This window comes from Lynx rufus, unplaced genomic scaffold (assembly GCF_022079265.1).
Source record: "Lynx rufus isolate CCGP_SWC_20201006 ecotype Redwood Valley unplaced genomic scaffold, mLynRuf1.p SCAF_2, whole genome shotgun sequence".
Lineage (NCBI taxonomy): Eukaryota > Metazoa > Chordata > Mammalia > Carnivora > Felidae > Lynx > Lynx rufus.
The window spans coordinates 173,930,102-173,942,469 of NW_025814834.1; the positions used below are offsets into that span (position 1 = coordinate 173,930,102).

The 12,368-nt window shown below is 43.7% G+C and overlaps 1 protein-coding gene across 7 annotated transcripts in view; it reads right to left on the bottom strand.

Annotated features, from left to right (window-relative positions):
* Positions 1-12,368, bottom strand: part of FGGY (FGGY carbohydrate kinase domain containing) — a 419,346-nt gene that overhangs the window by 54,394 nt on the left and 352,584 nt on the right. The window contains exon 15 of one of the 7 annotated variants that reach the window (XM_047085934.1): positions 10,766-11,616. The exons of the other annotated variants lie outside the window; for them this stretch is intronic. Coding sequence (XP_046941890.1) covers positions 11,533-11,616 — 84 coding nt within the window. The 3' untranslated portion in view covers positions 10,766-11,532. Of the gene's footprint in view, positions 1-10,765; positions 11,617-12,368 lie in introns of those variants that run through there. 7 annotated transcript variants of the gene reach the window in all.

Consider the following 12,368-nt stretch of genomic DNA (forward strand, 5'->3'; position numbering starts at 1 on the left):
GGATTCATCCCTTTGGGGACAGCTGTCCTGTTTATCAAAAGAAAGGAGGGTAGGGTCAGAGGCAGGAAAAAAAAAATTCCTAACTGGTCTGCAAAGAGAGATGCCCAACTTCAGAGAGGAGCCGAAATCAGTTTCTACAGCCAGGCTTCCTTCTTTGCCTGAGTTGAGAGGTCGAATGAATGGTACCTTTCACCATGAGGCCATGGGGGTATCACAATGGGAACAGAGTATCTTAAGATATGGGGAATGTATTAGTGGCCAAATGCAGGCAGATGCTGATTCCCCATGTGTTAAAGAAACATTTTTTTTTTTTTTTACTGGTTGGGGGTGGGGGGATCTGTAGTTTTTTGGGCATTGCATTAGGCACTGACCAAACGGTAGGAGTTGGGGGTGCTAGGGTGGTTCAGAACAACCAAAGAGACAGATAATGGTAATAATGCAAAGAGCCAAGTACCATAATACAGTTCTACTCAGTGTTTCTGATGAAAAAATGATACGTCTGACATGCAAAAGCTGCACAGTAATGAGCATTCTCTTTTTTCCAGTATCATGAGGTTCCCTAAAATCTGCAGGCTGGAACAAGACATCTCAGAGTGGCCAAAATGTCAGATGACTTCACATTACGTCTCTAAACAACTCAGTGAAACGGGTCACAATATTATTATGTTTTAATTTGAGAAGTTAAGTTTAAGCCTGGAAAAGTCCAGAAGATATCTTACAACTCAGAAGGAAACAAAAGGGCAAGCTTTTTTGATACAGGTATTTTTCTGTCCACTTATGGATGATTGGAGGGGGTGCTGTGAGAGGTTAATAACATTACCCAACATCATACGTTCAGTAAGGCACAGAGCCTGGCCAGGAACCCAAGGCCATTTTATGGGGAAATCCATGTTTTGTTTTTTTTTTATAATTTGTTTATTTATTTTGAGAGAGAGAGAGAGCAAGCAAGGGAGGGAGCAGAGAGAGGGAGAGAGAGAGAATCCCAAGCAGGCTCCGTGCTGTCAGCATCGAACCTGACATGGTGCCCGAAGCCACCAAGTGCAAGATCATGACCTGAACTGAAACCAAAAGCTGGATGCTGAACTGACTCAGCCACCCTGGCGCTCCGGAAATACACTTTTCTAACCTCTAACCCCACAGCCCCACTGCTTCTCTGTGGACGACTGAAGACTTGGGACTTGGGACAGGCGCAGTGATGGAAGTTAGGGGTAAGGGTGGGGACACCACATGCAATCTCATTTATTTCCTTGTCACCTACTTGCAAAACAATGGAAGAAGAGGGGCCAAGTTCCTTCCAGAGACCGCTTCTCCCTGCCACTGTCATCTGCAACTGGGCTATGTCCCCCACTGGACAGAACGCATGATAACGTTGAGCATGCCAAGGCCTTTACAGTGATGATGGGTACAATCAGGGGCCACAGGGAACAGGGTGTGGGCTGTAGTAAGACCACAACCAGGGAAACAGGAAATTCTGACCCACACTACCACATGGATGAATCTAGAGAACATGATGCTAAGTGGAATGAGCCAGTCACAAAAAGGCAAATACCGTATGATTCCACTTGCATGAGGTACCTAGAGTAGTCACGTTCATAGAGACAGAAAGTAGAATGGCGGTTGCCAGGGGCCGGGCAGAAGAGGGACTGGGGGATCATTGTTTAGCGGGCATACAGTTTCAGCTTTGCAAGATGAAAAGAGTGCTGGAAACTGGTTGCACAATGATGTGAATAGTCCTTAACACTACTGAGCTGTATACTTAATAATGACGAATTTTATGTTATGTGTATTCTACTACAATTAAAAAACAAACAAAGAAAGGAAGAAAAGCATACAGTCACGAACACCAGCTCCGGTGGTCATTTACAATGTCTCTTGCCTGGTACAGTATGAAACATGACCTTCCAAATTTTCAGATTTATGGAAGTAAAAGTCCTTTTATGGGACATCCTTGGTACTTTTCTGGAAAGCAGGAAGTCTGGAGGAAACAGGTCTTTTTTTTTTTAACATGTAAAATTTTATATCTGCATGTTTTATATGAATTCTCATCTTGGTTGACCAGCTAAAAGAGCTTTGAACAAAGCACTTCCCCTCTCTGGGTTCCAACTTCCTCATCCATAAAAGGAGGGAGTGGGTGAGATGATCTCTGAGGGCCCTTTCAATTCTCAGATTCCAATTCCTGTTTTTCCAAATGCTAACACTGTCCTCTGTTAAGTATACTTCATCCATTATGGACATTCATCGGGACATTTTTGCAAGCCACTATTCGTTTATGAAATACCTACTCCCTGCATTTTCCCCAAGGGATAAAAGCAGGAAGGAAAGGTGCAGGATGAGGTAGGCCAATAGGAAGCAAAAGAGTAAAAGGTGTTCTGGAAGGAGCACTGGACTGGGAGTCTGAGGCTATGAGGTTCCAGTGGATTCTCCCACTTGCTAGCCATGTGAATCAGAAAGGAAGGAAGCATTTACTGGGGTCTTCTCTGCAGAAGGTCCTTCCACACATATTATCTTTTTACTTTACAATTTTGGCAATTCACACACTATCTTCATAATTGTTTCCATATCCAAGTACTACCTGTACTATGTATTATGTATAATTTTTTCTTCTAAAGTCCAAATAAACCGCTTTTTCTCTTTGTTTTAAATTGCCATGTTCTACACAATAATATCCAGGAGAACCCAGGTGGGAATCTGGTTATATACACATTAAGATAAATATATAACTAGTAGAAAAAGAGTGTCCACATGCCAGCTGAAGTCATCTTGGGTGCCACTGGTGGCATATGGGTGTATATGGGAGATGCCACATTAACCCACTTTATCTCCAGTTATGGCTGCTGGACACTTGAGCCACAGCAGACCCAACAGACCCCACTCAACATGCTGGTTCATATTCCTCTCATCTTTAGAATGGTTGGGTTCTATAAAGTAGAACAGAGTCTTTCTGAGATTTTCAAATTTCAGGGATACTAACATTTCCAAAACTACTTTGGAGACTGACATATAGCAAGTTTTTATTTTCTTATAGTAAGCAAGAACTCAAAACAATATTCTCACACAAGGTAATTAATAACAACAACAACAACAAAGCAGAAGACTTTCTACACCAAACAATCGGGAGGAATACTTCTCAGGTGAATGGAAATAAGTTAAGAAAAACAATTATGATGTTCTGCTTCCTTGTCTATGTTTCTCCATCTGGTGAAAACTCTGCCATGGGCCAGCCACTGACAGCCTCAGGACCCATGGGCCACAGATGTAACGGGAGACAGCTCTGGAGTCACACACGTCTGAGTTCAAGTCCTGGTTGTGCACTAACTACATGTGCAGCTTTGTGAAACCTTAGCCTCGGCTTTTCATGTGTAAACCGAGGCTACAGCTCACTGTGGTAATGATCGAGTGTAGTAAGTGTACAAAGTGCCTCACACAGTGCCTGGCCTGTGGTACAAGCCGAGGCTTACCTTTCCCATCCTATCTCACCAGGAGAGCTGCTCTCAGGATACAAGATGGCAACTCATGGTTGGTGCACTGAAAGTGCGTCCTGCAGCTCTAGTGGTTTCTGGGGATCTCAGCTTAGAAGCTACTTCCTCTGGGAAGGGAAACTTTCTTTGACCCACCAAGTTGGGTAAGAAGCCCCTGTCCCTGGTACCATGGCATTCTGGGCCCTGCAACTGTTCACTTGCCACACTGGATTCGCTTTTTAACGTGTTTATTTATTTTGAGAGAGAGAGAGAGCACAGGAGGGGCAGAGAGAGAGGGAAAGATAGAATCCCAAGCAAGCTCTGCACTGTCAGTGGGGCTTGATCTTACTAACACTGAGGATCATGACCTCAGCAGACATCAGGAGTCAGACGCTTAACTGACTGAGCCACCCAGGCACCCCACTTGCCAGGCAACTTATTAAAATTGCCAGGCAACTTCTCCCTTACTTACCCCAGGAGGTCCAAAAGAGCTCTGAGAGACTGGGGAGTGTATCAGTCTTACTTATTGTTGCTTCTCCACCATCTAGAACACACATAGTGGCTACAAAAGTCAGCAGTGATGCACTTTTCATTTGTTAAATGCACACGTTAACTGATGGGAACATTGGCATAAGTTTTCAAATCTGTTTTGTGGTATTGCTTATGGTATGCTCGACGGTTTGGACCATGGGTTTATGGCAGCATTTCCAGTGTTTGGTGCTAGAAACGTTAGCAAAGTAAGATGCTTCAAAGCTGATTCTTCGGTCAAGTCAATTTGAGAAAGACTATGCTCTATATGGAAATCCATGATGCATGTTTACATATGAAAGTCTTATGAGAAGTCTTGCTGTAAAGATACCCAGTTAACTTGAACATAGAATTTTCCAAATGAATTCTTTGCAGGAATACCTTTTAATATAACAAAGACCACCCTTTGGAAAACTCTGGCTTATAGAGAACTTGAGCTGTGAGCCAATTTTTCTGATGGTTTCTATCAAGTCTGTGTCCTGGTTCTCCTTCCCTGATTTAAACTATACAGCTGGAATCAGGAGACATACAGTGGGCTGGACAATTGAACCTTTGAGAAAACTGCACATATGGATGAGCTGGCCGGTCCAGGAGCTGACCAAAAGTATTTTGACAATGACTCAAATGCCCTCATCTGTGTCACACATCAGAGCCTTGACATTTCTGTGCACACACATCATGGCAATTTCTCCTCACTCTTCTCCTTTTCCACCATCATCACCACCATCACCATGACCGCCACCACACGTATGTGTTATGGGACACTGTCTGTGCCATGCATTGCTCTAAGGACAGGCAATTCCTGAGTTAATGTATTTACTTCCCACCATGACTGTTTAGGACAGATGCTAGTGTCATCCCCATTTTACAGAGGGAGAAACTGAAGTGCAGAGAGGTTACAGAAGACTCGCATTTCGTAAGATGGGTAGACCAAATCACAGACCTATGCTAAGAAATCTTATTGATTAACAGACCGAGATTGACTGCACTGAGTTCCCAGGTGAAGCAATCCATAAACAGCTATGTCTGGCTGATTCCAATAAAGCCCCTTCTACCATATCAGGCTGCCTCCTGGAGCTAATAATACTTGATCTTTGTGAGTTATTTTCTGTTTACTAAGCACTTCCATATCCTTCATTGGTTTTAAAATCTCCTGACCATGCTTTACACAAATATGAGCGTTTTATAGATCCTGAAATGCAATCTCACAAAACTACCACTCGTAGTAATGACAATGATGATGACATTAATGATAGCCACCTCCCACTTTTGACAAACTTATTGTTCAAGGCAAAAGAGCTCAGAATGGGTAGATTTGGGGCCCAGACGAAAGCCTTCTAATGCCAAGTCCAGAGTTTGCTCCACCCTTGACAGGCAGGTCTCTCCGACAAGATAAGCCCAGCTGCGGCAGGGGAGAGGTTTACAGCACCAGCTCGGCATTCAGTTGGTGTGGTTTTTAAAGGAACTCAACATCTGTCATTAATTAGAGTTCCTGTTGCGAAGGTGATAGTTTATTATTGCTAGGCTGATAAGATGGCCAGTTCAGGAACACTATCTTCCTCCTTTTTCCCTCCCGCTCTCCAGCAGAGATTTTTCTCTTTCTTTCTCCTCTCACCTACAGAAACATAATTGACCTTTTGCCACACGGTATGATGTGGTGTTCTCAAACAGGGGCCCCTGTTGGCTTCCCAGTGATAACCTTTGGAATTTTTTCCCCTTTGGCTCAATGCAGAGACTCTGTTAGACCAACTTTGATTCAAATTTCATTTCTCATACTCCTGAGCTCTCTGAACAAGTTAATGACCTTCCCCGGGCTTTACTTTTTCATATGGAATAAGTGACAAGAAGGCCTAAGTGGCAAGGTTATTTTCAGAATTTGATGTAACAAAAAATGAGGATGTTAACACAGGGCTTGGAACGTAGTGGATACCCAAGAAAGGATAGCAGATGTGATAATTAAAATAATAGCAATAATTATTTACAAAGAGATGAGATGAAACAGGGGATTAGGGTTGGGGGTTGAGGTCATTCTGCCTTCAATCATTTATCAGTCATTTGTTCTTCCCCTGCAACTAGTCTTTTTCTTTATAGCCCTTAACCCAAGGCATGTATATATTTATTTGTATTTATTTATTTCATGATCTCTTAATACTCAGCTGTAAATGTGATGAGAATTGATATGATGGTTATTTTGCTCATCATTGAACCCAAGGGGATACTTGCTGAATGAACAAATATTTACCAAGCAGCTATCCCATGTCAGTTTCTGTGGTAGGCACTGGAGATATGGAAATAATTAAAGCAAGATTCTCACCCTTGAGGCATTCACATAAGGGATCTATGAAAATTGACAAAAATAAAGGAAATGAGGCATTCGTCCCGACTCCAGAGAGTTTTTGATAAATCCAGTGGCATAAATGGATTTAAATCTGCAGTAATATTCTAGCACAAAGCATCAAGGTGGTGGGGTGGTATGGATATCTCAAAGCTCTAAGTGCCAAGAAGGATTCAAACCGGTGGCGTTAAGCCCCCCAAAGTAATTAGAAATTCTTTTTGAAACATACTAATTTAAAAAGAAAGAAATAAAAAGAAAAAGAAAAAGAAAGGGAAGGCCTTTCAGAGGCCTGGCTCCCTGACTCCTCCCAGAACAGTCTGATCCCCTCTGCTGGTGAAGCAAGAGGTCAGATCCCCAGACGGAAAATCAATCTCTAAGAGTCGCTGGATAGAATTTCTAATCCACCAGTGCCACGACACGCAGTCTGTTTCCAGCCAAGGAGGATGAGGCCCAGAGGCTTTAGCTTCCCCAACCCACTGTACACAATCAGGCCAAGCTGACACCCCTCGCCAGCAACACACAGCCTCTAACCATCACGCAGGCTCAGAGGTCCCACCACCAGAGCCCTGGAACATACCTTTCTCAGTGGTTTGGAACTCCCATTTTGAAGTTATTTTATTATCGTTATTATTTTTGAAATATTTATCTATTTTGAGAGAGTGTGAGCACATGACTGGGGGAGGGGCAGAGAAAAAGAGAGGGAAAGAGAGAAAGAGAGAGAATCCCAAGCAGACTGCACTGCCAGCACAGAGACCCTCGTGGGGCTCGATCCCACTAACTGAGAGATTATGACCTGAGCTGAAGCCAAGAGTCAGATACTCAAGTGACTGAGCCACCCAGGTACCCTATTATTAAGTATTTATATTAATTACTTTAATATATTTTGGGTTATTTCCTCTAGTCCATTGCTTCTTATGTTCTGCAGAGACCTTCCAAGGCTGCCATGCCTACTGTGGGGAAAGATAAGGAGTGACAAGGGTAAGAAGGAGCCATGATTCACCTTCTGTCTTTTTTATATAACAGCCTCCCAAATGTCCCACTGCTATAAATTTTTTGAAAACTAGACTTGATTCTTTCAGTCTAAAGATGAGGAAACGGAGACCCACAGAGGCAATAAACCTCTTGCCCCAAGTCACACATTGAGCTGTTCAGTAACTGAACCACTAAGGATGGGGGTGGGGAGCTTGTTTTTGAAAAATGGGGGTAACTGAGAATCGTAAGGAGCAGCCTGGAGCGAGTGCCGGCGCAAACAGGGAAAGCTGTTTCAGCTATAATCTAGGTGGTCTTGGATCAGAGTTCATCTGTTAAAGACTCTAAATCCAAGTCTATCCACAGAGGCACCACTGCTTTAGGCGGCTGGCTTTCTGTGTAACCAGCCAAGTAAGTATCTATAAAATTTCACCTGCAGCTCAGGACAACATACATTTATCCAGCCCCTACTGATGGGGAAGACTTGGTCCATTACTTGGAAGCTCCCACTCACATGGGATAAGCAGATACTGAAACATCCAAGGGCAGCCCCAGGGGTAAGCACGGGGTGGGGGGGGGTGGGGAAGGGTAGAGGTGAGTCTTGCCAAGAGGAGTTTTCCAAAGCAACTTTATAGAGATGGGTTTCCGTATTATCCCAGTGAGCAGACTGTAGGGTCAGAGTACCTGGCTTCATAGCTCGCTACCCATGTGACCTTGGGAAAGTACTTAACCTCTTCATAATCCAGCTTCTAGAAGGCAAAGCGCAACTGACATCAGGACCTCATGGGACGCTAGTGAGGATTAAGTGAGTTCAAACACAAAAAGTGTAGAGAGGGGGCTGGTGCATAGGACACGAACCATTTGTAGGAGTCCTCTGAAGACAAGGGTCCCGGCTCCCCACCGCCCTGCGGTACCTCAGACCCACTACTGTCTGCTGTTTCCTAGTAGTCGAAGCACTTGCTCGAACCTCCACTTCAGGATTGTCTATGAATTTCTCCTCTGGCGTCTGCAGCGGTTGGTTAGTCAGCTTACGGAGATGAAGACAACCACTGTAATCCAACTATCCAAACCAGTCTGATCTGCCAGGATCCCTCCTCATCAGAGATGCTGACAGGTGAAACTGACACAGCCAGCTTGGTAGGAATTTCACTCTGACAGACTCCATCCAACAGTCTCCTCCGGGGAGAGGTGTCAGTTGACAGGGAGGGGGGGCGGGGAGGGGAGAAGGGGCACATTCAGAACTGGTGCAAGGGGGGTTGCTTGCTTCCCACAGCCCGTGGCCTTGTCTCATCAGGTGCCTACTCCATCCTGAAATCCTGAAACGCGGTCTGTTACAACGCCCTACACACAGACAGGTGTGCTCTAGTGAAACGGGACAGTTTCCAGGGGGCATTTAAAGAGTGTCCCCCTTCTATTTCAGGGACTCTTCAAAACTGGAGGTAAGTAATAAACCTTTGTAATTACTCCCAGGCCGAATCAATTTACAGGCTCTTTTTCCTAAGCAGGAAGCACTGTTCTCACCTGTGAAGCACTTAATGTTGATTTTCTAAAAATGACACTATTAGCCTATAACTTTTTAATTTTTTTTTAAAGAACAGAGTCAAGGGATATTGGCCAAAGGATGCTCACAAGATTCCTGATCAAATTCCTAAATGATCTGTTTATAGTTAAAAACCAGCACCTCCAATCAACTGTGGTCATTACATATCCAGCTTTCTCTTTTGCTCCTTTTGACCTGGGACCCTTCCCAGGGGTTGAGTTGATCTTCCTTCTGTCTGTGTTTATTCTTTTGTTTTCACAGCACCTCCTGAAAAGCCCTCTTCCTCCTGCTTCTCTGCTCATCCTAGATTAACATTTCCATTTGAAGCCCCACTTCTTATCCCAGACGAAACTTGTCTTTCCTGCAGAAAGCAGGTTATGTAATGACACGCTCTGTTTTTAGGTTGCCTTGTTTTTATTTATCCAGTCTATCAGCCACTTGAAGATCTTTCCCTCGGAGAGCCAACCTGAAGGTGGTTTTTCCTCTTTTTAAAACTTTTTATCTATTTTTTTTATTTGTAAAACATGCTTGGCCTTATACCACATAATCCAGCACTGTGATGTCACCTGCAGAGAGTGTGTGCTTGGGGACAGAAAAACCTGTATTCAATATCCAGCTTGACTATTAACACCCAGTATGGCCTTGGAGAAGTTCTTTCAGTTTTCAGAGTCTGTTTAGTCATTTGTAAAAATGATAAAAATATACTTTCCAAATAAATCTATTGTTAGAATTAGGTAAAAAAGGTTGGTTTCTGTAAGGAAATTTGTACAAGAAGACCATAGAATATGGGTTATGTATGTAGCTTTCTTACTATCTGCTTTGAAGCAGGAATAAAGCTTCGAAAACTTTGAGGAACAGATATAATTCTCTAATAAAAACAGACTCTGACACATATAAACTTAAGTTCAAATCCTAACGCTAATGCTTAATATCTGTGTGACTTTGGGCAAATCACTTGCCTTCTCTGAGCTTCCATTTCCTTATCCGGGGCTGGGGGAGGGTTGTGAATAATTACATACCTAATGCAGTGACTCACTTAGAATAATGAATGGTGCTGAAATCTGGCTCAAGCAAGAGGATTTCTATTCCTTTTGACTAAACACTACCTTAGACTGTGCCTGGATCTGACTTGTAACAAGTCTGGTCTCCTCAGAGAGGTAGTAAGCTACATGGGGCTGTTGGCCTCAATGCCTAACTTAGAGTTGGCTTATACAGAGTTGGGTATTCACTAAAGATACTTAGGTCAATTCCTCATCTTTTGGGCACCACATTCACTGAGAGTGAATGGCTCTCCAGGATAACCAGCCCCTCCTTCTCCAGTTGGACCAACTCATTCCAACAGGGAGAGAGGAAGGGGAGTGGAGGGCTGTAAGGGCTGTAAGGGCTTGTAAGGGCTGACTTCTCTTTTAATAATTAAAAAGCAACCATATCAGAATCCAGTCAGGAGAACCAAAACTACTCTAGGTTTTTCAACAGAATCTAATACAAGAAATTGGTTTCATAGGTCACCTAAGAAACCAAAAAGTCAAACAGATGATCCTGCAGTAACTCAAGAGATCAGCAATGGCAGAAAGCTGCGACCCCTTTTGGGGATCAAGGGATGATGGGAGGCTGTGGTGTGCCCAGAGCCAGCAGCTGGAGATGTCAGGCTGGAGCTGAAACCAAAGAAGGGCTGAGTGGCCAGAAGTGGAGGATGAAGGGGAAAGGCTGAGAGCTGGAATCACACAGGGAGAGATGACCTAACAACTCCCCTCTTCCTGCTGGTCAGTCTTCCACCAGTATCCCCCATTGGCCAAACCTACCCAGAGGCTGGCCACAAAGGAGCCTGGGAAATGTAGTACACAGCAGAGTGGGGCTCGGGGATCGGGAGGGGAGAATAAAGCTTCCTGAGAACAAATAGGCAAATGACCAGCCCCACCATCTCTCAGTAACATATCCAAAGCAATGGCACAGTTTATAATTCATAGTCAGCTAATAAGCATTGACATGAATACCACTACAATTTTGTATAATGCTCAAAGTTTTTTCATACCAGTAACTGTGCTAAATACTTAATACATATTATCTCATTTAATCTTTACAACATTATGAAGTATACACTCTTAATAGCCTTATTTTCACAAATGAGGAAACCAGCTGGAGAAGGGACTGATCTAAGGCAAAGCTACAGCATGTGAACACAGGACTGGAACACAGATTAAGGTGATAGCGAAGTCTGTGCTCTTAACTATGGTTCCAGCCATTACTTCTAATATGAATCATACTTCTAACAGTAAAAAGGAGGGTACTGGATAAGCTGAAACTTCTCATAAGCACTGGAAGGATATTCTGAAGACCTACATTTCCAAGGCTGGAAGCCTAGAACACGGTGAGCATTGATTCTGCCCTTAAAAAAAGGAGAGATGAAAAAAAAAAAACAAATGCATCACTTAATTCAGTTTATAAAAGTCCATGGTGTTCCCTCTTGAAGGCAACAGGGTATTTTTGCTAAGAGGATCCCAAGTTCAGTGGCCTCTGCAGGCTTGCTGTTTACTGATACTTGATATGCTTCAACATCTGTTGCCCTTCTCGATTGATGGGTGCTTCATTTTAGCACTTCCCTGATGCCAAGCTGGGGGAAAGCTTTGGTACTGAGGTCCTCTAACACACTCCTAGGTCACTGATGCAGCTTTGCTTGTAAAGCTGGCCGAAGGAAGGAATATTCAGGGAGGAGAAGTGAAGAGCCATCTCATCCATTGGCCGTGCTGGCTGCTCTCAGTGTCTACTCCTGGGTCAGGCGACATCTCCTGAAAGTTATAAACCCCAGGGATCCTTTACTCGAAGTCAGGTTTCAATATCATGCTCCAGGCTCTTAACAAAGTAGTATAGGATGAATTCTGCTGCTGCTTCTGTGAAAGTTCCATGGAAGGATTTCTAGACTGTTTTTTTATTTTTTTTAAAGTTTATTTATTTTGAGAGAGAGAGAGAGTGCACGCGAGCCCACAAGCAAGGGAGGGGCAGAGACAGAATCCCAAGTGCTAGCAGTACTGAGCCCCATGTGGGGCTCAAACCCGAACTCACGAGCCCAGCCGTGGGATCATGACCTGAGCTGAGGTCAAGAGTTGGAGGCTTGACCGACTGAGCCGCCCTGGCGCCCCTCTCAGTTGGTTTTTAAAGAAACAGAATTTTTAGGATTTGGTACCAGGAAAAATGTAGTCTCTTTTGGTGAACTGGTATACTTCCTTGGGTCTGCGGACACCGTATGACTTGACACATTTCCCAGTTTTGTCCTGGCTGCCTGGAAGCTCAGAGAAATTCTCTAATTTATGGGTCAGAGACCTAAAGGCCAATCTGTCCCATAAAGCTGTTTGGTTTGGCACTCACCAATCCAGGATTTATATTAATTTGAATTTCAGTGCCCTTCGGCAGAGTATACATTCTACGACTTGGTATACAACCAAATCATGCTGTCCTTTGCTGGTATCTCCCCATGTTCATACGGACTATCTGGCACCTGAAGGCGTATGAATTTGAGGATCCCCTAGTCTAAGTGGTTGTT